This window comes from Salvelinus namaycush, chromosome 25 (assembly GCF_016432855.1).
Source record: "Salvelinus namaycush isolate Seneca chromosome 25, SaNama_1.0, whole genome shotgun sequence".
Taxonomy (NCBI): Eukaryota; Metazoa; Chordata; class Actinopteri; order Salmoniformes; family Salmonidae; genus Salvelinus; species Salvelinus namaycush.
In genome coordinates, this window is record NC_052331.1 from 41,677,620 (window position 1) to 41,685,309 (window position 7,690).

At 44.4% G+C, this 7,690-nt stretch overlaps 1 protein-coding gene across 1 annotated transcript; it reads right to left on the reverse strand.

The window, feature by feature from the left end:
* Window positions 1–511: 511 nt before the first annotated feature.
* Window positions 512–2,109, reverse strand: LOC120019957 (ankyrin repeat and SOCS box protein 17-like). Its single transcript, XM_038963367.1, has 3 exons — window positions 1,718–2,109; window positions 1,105–1,384; window positions 512–718 (listed from the first exon to the last, which is right to left on the reverse strand). Exons 1-3 carry the CDS (start codon window positions 2,107–2,109, stop codon window positions 512–514), a joined length of 879 nt encoding a protein of 292 aa, XP_038819295.1.
* Between the last annotated feature and the right edge of the window lie 5,581 nt (window positions 2,110–7,690).

The window sequence follows — 7,690 nt, forward strand, 5'->3', positions numbered from 1 at the left end:
CAATGGTGCAGCTGTAGAACTTTTTGAGGATCTGAGGGCCCACGACACATCTTTTCAGCCTCCTAGGGGAAGAGGTTTTGTCGTGCTTCTTCACGACTGTGTTGGTGTGTTTGGACCATGATAGTTTCTTGGTGATGTGGACACCCAGGAACTTATAATGGCCACATAACCAGTACAGCCAATAGAGGATGGGTTCCTCAGGGGTTCCTCAGAGGATTCTCCCGACAGGTTTCTTTCTAGACAGTTGTTTTGCTTCTGCTTTTGCTTTGCTTTTGCTCTTTACGGTTTAGGTGGGAGGTGGGGGGGGGGGGGGGGGGGGGGGTAGCTGTAAAGCACTTTGTGACTGATGTTAAAATGTCTTCATAAAACACATTTTGATTTGATTTGCAGCCACTTTATTAACAGACAGAAAAACTCCATCCTCCTGGTTGTTTTAATAGCAAAGCCAGGAGTTTTTCCAGACCACATGACCTCACCAAGACCAGGTAAAACTCCAGGCCCCATAGCCAGGTCAGCTCTCCAGGTTGAGATAGCCTTGGAGGAGTGTAGGGAGTGGTAGCGACTTGATGCCGTCCGGTAAGCGGCCCCTGGCCAGCAGAGAGGTCCGAACCACCATACGGCAGAGATGGGTCAGTTCACAGGGGTCCTTGTAGCGACTCGGGGGGATGTGGTCTCTCCAGTCTTCAATCAGGGGCTTACGACCGTACCCAATCTGCATCTGTAACGAGGGACATGCATGTCAATAACCAGAATGGCTTTAGTGTGTGATTGTGACGTTCGACTATTATTAGCTTTAAACTGTTTGCTTTACCCAGCATTCTACACAAGAAGAAGTGTTGCTTGTTTTGTATAGTCCTACTGTAGTCCACTGATGTCTATGTCTGTGATGGAAATTAAATCAACTGACCTCTGTGGCTGAGAGAGAGACATGGCTGAGCACCATGAAACAGACAGCCATACACTCCCTGAGATCCCTCTGTGTGTGTGTGTGTGTGTGTGTGTGTGTGTGTGTGTGTGTGTGTGTGTGTGTGTGTGTGTGTGTGTGTGTGTGTGTGTGTGTGTGTGTGGTGTGTGTGTGGTGTGTGTGTGTGTGTATAAACTGACCTCTATATCAGACATGGATACATGGCTCAGCACCCTGAAGCACAGAGCCATACAGTCCCTGAGTTCCCTGGTGACGGTGGCGTGACAGCGTTCATCCAGCGCCTCCAGTCTCGGGGGGTTAAACAGGACAGAGATGATGATGTAGGTGGGTCTCCTCTCCTTCTCTAGCATCCCATACTGCAGCAACACCTTCAGCACGTCATACTGCCTGTTCTGGGCCACGAACATCAGTGGGGTTACCCCGCCCACGGGGCTGGGGCTGTAGATGGGTGTGAAACACCTGGAGAGAAAAGTGGAATTGTGTTTGTGTCCCTACTGATGATGCAGGCTTTTATTCCGGCCCAACACTAATACGCTACACCAGAGTTGAAGACGCAGCTGTAGGACTATTTTTACCATGTTCTCTTATAACCCGACTATCACCAGCGCGATTACTAGTGTTTTCCTGTATGGGAGGATGCTGTACTACTACGGTCTCTGCCAAGAGGTCTGGCTGGATCTTGATGGCCCAGGTGGTTGTGAAATGAAATTAGGCCAACATTTAGTGTTGACAGTTTTATCAGCGTTTTAGGGTAAAACATAAAAAATAAAAAAATGTAAATACGTTTTTTACCTCCATGCTATGGCCAGGTTGTTAGTCTGGTCCTGCAGAAACACCGACGTCCTCTCCATCAGCTTCCGGACTATGTCGGCGCTGCACCTGCGCGCAAACACCCAGTGAAGGATGGTATTGGTGCACACGTTAATGAACTCCATGTAGAACTGCATGTCCAGGCGCGCCTGAGCCGTTCGCGCAAAATGAATAAAGTCCATTATAAAGGCATCGAATTCTTCGGAGGTCGCGTTCCGTAGGATGGTACCCAGACTTCTGTAGATCCGCGGCTCGTAGGTCTCGTGACCCCACTGCCCTGGAAACCGGTAGAGGGGTTTCCGGATGACACGCGCGACCAGGTTGAGAAAAACGTTATCCTCGCCATCGGTGTGGTCTTCGTCGCTACCCGACATTGTTGTGGTCGGACACTCGCCTTCCCCTCAAGTACAAACTTTGCTGTTAAACATTTTCAGAATTTATACATTCCTGAGCATTGTCACGTACATGAACGCGCGTCATTACGCAGAACGCTCTATTGTTCGCACTTGGCCATTCAGTGCTTGTTTGCTTGAATAATTTGACTTTATAGTCTGTTCTAAAATATGAAATGCACCTATCTTGTTAAATAATAGCCTGCTATAGTGAAGCTAAAAACACAGGTGTTCATGTCTTAACCTAAATGGTTATGGACACCATCTAGCCCATGCGTAAAATATATCCATGAAGATTCTCTCGTGTTCTTCTTCTGCTAACTATCCATTAATAAATAATGATTAAATTCTGCTAATTAATAAATTCTGCTAACTATCCATTAATAAATAATTATTAAATTCTGCTAATTAATAAATTCTGCTAACTATCCATTAATCTTCTTCTGCTAGAGTCCATTAATAAAAGCAGACACTTTTTCTCGTAATACTTTTTGTTTTTCAATATAACTCATAGTCCTTTGTCTATTGTACTCCAGGACCAGCTCTCTCAGGCCTTCCTTTATGGCAGTCTTGGACATGGCTGTTGTGACGCGGTTGCTGTCCTTGGTACCAAAGGCTGAGCCGCGCGACTCCGAGAACTGAGATAGCGGTCCATTTCCGTTGATCCCAGTCCTACGGTCGTTGATTACTGTAATGACTGACTTTGAACGGATTTTGTTACAAGGCAACAAAGGGGAGATAGATACATCGATTAATCCACTTTCTGAAGGGAAACCACATATCACTCCTGCGCTGAATGCCGTGGCACGAAAAAGACGCCCCGAAGAAGATGCGATTTTCTGGTCACCATTTGCATTTCCTTTGGTGTGGTCCAGACGGATGTGAGGTCGTGAGATGGTACACTTAGCATTCAAGTTCAGAATCGAAATAATTTCTTCTTGGTTACCTTTACGGAAATCTCTCAAACTATTTCTGAGGCTCAGATTTGGAAAGCCTTCTTTTGGTTTCTCCTTGAGAGTTTCCGTTTGGTGACAATACCCACTGATCATTTTTATATCCCTTAACGTCATCTCAACAGTTCTTATCCCCCTGTTGATATGAAACATGGCGCGATAGTGATCTTGCTTCAGCAACTCCTGTTCAACGGCGTGTCGTTTAAATTCATAGACGTTTTGGGCGTGAAGCTTCATCAGAATGTCTATTCTAGAGTCGCTGTCCTTGGTCCCTGGTTTCATAATCTCCGTTTTTCACCGCTCAGACTACCGACTTTTCTGATAGGAAGGTTTCAGAGCGTTCCCTGCCGCTGTGCACAACGGTGTCTGTTTGTCCACTGCTTCAATAGCTCAAACAAACACACGGTCCCATGGGACGGCTTTGGCTGACGTTAAGCAGCCTTTGACACAGCATAACATCAGCCAAACCCTTCCCATGAGACCTTCGTGTGTTTGGCTGATTTAAAATACATTTATAAAAGGCTGACTTTATGCATAAAAGTACTTATCAGAAGCTTACTTTAAAAAAAGTATTATCTACTTATAACCCCTTTATAAGTCACATTACGGTCAAGTGTCATTTAATTTAAAAAAAACACTCACTATTTGTTGTCAATAAATGTTCCCACTGATATTCCAGTCGGCCTATCTGTGTTATCTCTGTAAAGGTAAAGTTTCCATGATCATGTGTTGTGGATACAGTTGAGTTGTGTGGTGAGCTGATCAATTTAACGTCACGCAATAGAATAGATGAATACCTGCAGTGTTCTGTGAATCTGCTAGGGGGCAGCAAAACACACATCGGACTGGAATGACACTGACAGACCTGGTTGTGCTATTGATGAGACTGCCTGGCCTGGTCTCAGATCTGGTTGTGTTTTGATGAGACTGCCTGGTCTCAGATCTGGTTGTGTTTTGATGAGACTGCCTGGTCTCAGATCTGGTTGTGTTTTGATGAGACTGCCTGGTCTCAGATCTGGTTGTGTATTGATGAGACTGCCTGGTCTCAGATCTGGTTGTGTATTGATGAGACTGCCTGGCCTGGTCTCAGATCTGGTTGTGTTTTGATGAGACTGCCTGGTCTCAGATCTGGTTGTGTTTTTGATGAGACTGCCTGGTCTGGTCTCAGATCTGGTTGTGTTTTTGATGAGACTGCCTGGCCTGGTCTCAGATCTGGTTGTTATTGATGAGACTGCCTGGTCTCAGATCTGGTTGTGTTGTTGATGAGACTGCCTGGCCTGGTCTCAGATCTGGTTGTTATTGATGAGACTGCCTGGTCTGGTCTCAGACCTGGTTGTGTTTTGATGAGACTGCCTGGTCTGGTCTCAGATCTGGTTGTGTTTTGATGAGACTGCCTGGTCTCAGATCTGGTTGTGTTTTGATGAGACTGCCTGGTCTCAGATCTGGTTGTGTATTGATGAGACTGCCTGGTCTCAGATCTGGTTGTGTATTGATGAGACTGCCTGGCCTGGTCTCAGATCTGGTTGTGTTTTGATGAGACTGCCTGGTCTCAGATCTGGTTGTGTTTTTGATGAGACTGCCTGGTCTGGTCTCAGATCTGGTTGTGTTTTTGATGAGACTGCCTGGCCTGGTCTCAGATCTGGTTGTTATTGATGAGACTGCCTGGTCTCAGATCTGGTTGTGTTGTTGATGAGACTGCCTGGCCTGGTCTCAGATCTGGTTGTTATTGATGAGACTGCCTGGTCTGGTCTCAGACCTGGTTGTGTTTTGATGAGACTGCCTGGTCTGGTCTCAGACCTGGTTGTGTTTTGATGAGACTGCCTGGTCTCAGACCTGGTTGTGTTTTGATGAGACTGCCTGGTCTCAGATCTGGTTGTTATTGATGAGACTGCCTGGTCTGGTCTCAGACCTGGTTGTTATTGATGAGACTGCCTGGGCTCAGATCTGGTTGGGTTTTGCCTGATTCATTGTCATTGGCAAAGCAAACATTGGCATGATAATACCCATTAGGAGTTGGCAAGAGGGCTGAAACAAACTGGAAACCAGAATAGAGACTGCCAAGGTTAAAGAAGAATCACAACTGAAGTTTAGTGCGAGAGTGTTGCACTCTCTGACAGACGAGTGACTGATGAGTGACTGACAGACGAGTGACTGATGAGTGACTGATGCGACAACAACGTCTTTTGGTTACAGAGACAAAAATGAAAGCATTGTGTCTCCGAAAAGGTTTGACTCAGTCACTCTTCTTCTCTCTCCTTCCTTCCTTCCTTCCTTCCTTCCTTCCTTCCTTCCTTCCTTCCTTCCTTCCTTCCTTCCTTCCTTCCTTCCTTCCTTCCTTCCTTCCTTCCTTCCTTCCTTCCTTCCTTCCTTCCTTCCTTCCTTCCTTCCTTCCCCACAAAGGACCTTCTACACCTTCAGAAAAGGGGTAAGGATATATAAAATAATAATAATAATAATGTTATTATTTTCAATGTTGTTCTGATTTATTCTCTTCCATTTTTGTTCGAAAGGAAAGGGTTAACACTGAAGTGAAAAAAGATCCAATCAGGATTTTTCTTTGCTGGTCTCTGGGGAGATAAATCTAGCTATATAGGTCAGGTATTGGCTAGGCCATCAGAAGCTAGATAAAGGCATCTGCCATTCAACTGTATTAGGGCAACATTTTGGAGTGACAGCGGAATCAACCAATCACATTTTGACTTAATGGGTGGACCGTTTTTACAAAAACTTATGGAAACTACTGCCTTCTTGAAGTCCAATAGGTCACTGCACAATAGCGAGCAGTAGTTTTCCCATGGTCTAGCTAGCTAGCTGTTGTTGTCGGCTAGTTTTCAGCGGCTGCAGTCGGTGTTATCAAAGAGGGTGTTGTTGCTAATTTGTTATTTTCTCACTTTTCAATAATAACTTCCAACAGGAAGTTAAGTTTCAAATGATCTGGTGAGTTGAACTGTTTATTGCAGCGCGCTTCCTGTTCGCCATCTCTTTGAAAATAGAGTGTGAAGCATTGTTGCATTTAAAGTGGAACCGAAAGCATTTTAATAACATTAAATTGTATTAAAATCTGTATATATACAGTACACCCCCAGGAAGAATGACACTTTTTAAAGCATCTTCTGACAAGCGAGCACTTACATATGGTAATTTTCACATTTTCATAAATTCTTAGAATGTTTGGCAATTATGTATTCTAAGGCATTTGTGAAAATTCTATAGCAATTTGGAGTGGGGAAACGGCCGTGCGTTTGGACAATTAGACATTGCAGTAAATAAAACTGAATAAAGACATCTGTCTTGTCCAGGACCAGAGTCTACGCTGACTGGTGCGCTATAGCCAATCAGAGCTACAGTAGGTCTTCATACAAATAAGCCATTTGCCTCAGGGGCCTGCCATTATTCACTTTGAACTGGTGTGGTGGTTAATTTCTTTACTCTCAAATGAGGAGAGACAAACTTATCACACAAGTCAGAGTCATATTAAACTAAATCTTTAATCACTTATTAAAGGGAGCAGGTCAATACAACACACACATACAAAGTGAATCGATTGAGTGCTCTACGATAATGATGGCTGGTCGACGAATCACCCTCAGATGATTCGTTGAGAGCCCCGAGACAAAGGTACAAAGGTCTTTTATAGCCAAGATACACCCCTTTCAGGCTACATGACAAACAACAGATGTATGTAATGGGTCACAAGGTTAAGATTTGTATGAAAGATAGAGATGGTTGCCTCGCTTCAGGTCCTTAAAAAACTATGCAGTTATTTGTTTTTTTAATGTATTATTTCTTACATTGTTAGCCCAGAAAATCTCAAGTGTTATTACATACAGCCGGGAAAACTATTGGATATAAAAGCGATGTCAACTTACCATCATTACAACCAGGAATATGTCTTTCCCGAAGTGGATCCTTTGTTCAGACCTCCACCCTGGACATGCGATCATATCCCAGAGGCCGACCCACGCTTCAAGATTGCTTTGATCACGTGGACTGGGATATGTTCAGGATAGCCTCAGACAACAACATTGATGTACAGTGGGGAGAACAAGTATTTGATACACTGCCGATTTTGCAGGTTTTCCTACTTACAAAGCATGTAGAGGTCTGTAATTTTTATCATAGGTACACTTCAACTGTGAGAGACGGAATCTAAAACAAATATCCAGAAAATCACATTGTATGATTTTTAAGTAATTAATTTGCATTTTATTGCAAAAAGAAAATCAGCCCTATCGCGGACATCGACGTCTTGCTCCCAGACAAATTAAAAAAACTCTTTGCTCACTTTGAAGACAATACAGTACCACTGACACGGCCCGCTACCAAAGCCTGTAGGCTCTCCTTCACCGCGGCCAATGTGAGTAAAACATTTAAATGTGTTAACCCTCGCAAGACTGCCGGCCCAGACGGCACCCATAGCCACGTCCTCAGAGCATGCGCAGACCAGTTGGCTGGTGTGTTTATGGACATATTTAACCAATGCCTATCCCAGTCTGTTGTCCCCACATGTTTCAAGATGGCCACCATTGTTTCTGTTCCCAAGAAAGCTAAGGTAACTGAGCTAAATGACTATCGCCCTGTAGCACTCACTTCTGACATCATGAAGTGCT

What these genes read in the sequence shown, in the direction of transcription:
- LOC120019957 (XM_038963367.1), bottom strand. Translation starts at nt 2,109, where the DNA reads ATGTCGGGTAGCGACGAAGACCACACCGATGGCGAGGATAACGTTTTT. An exon ending in AACCTGGCCATAGCATGGAG is followed by an intron (nt 1,385 to 1,717) that starts GTAAAAAACGTA and finishes TTTTCTCTCCAG; the next exon opens with GTGTTTCACACCCATCTACA. An exon ending in TATCCATGTCTGATATAGAG is followed by an intron (nt 719 to 1,104) that starts GTCAGTTTATAC and finishes CCCTCGTTACAG; the next exon opens with ATGCAGATTGGGTACGGTCG.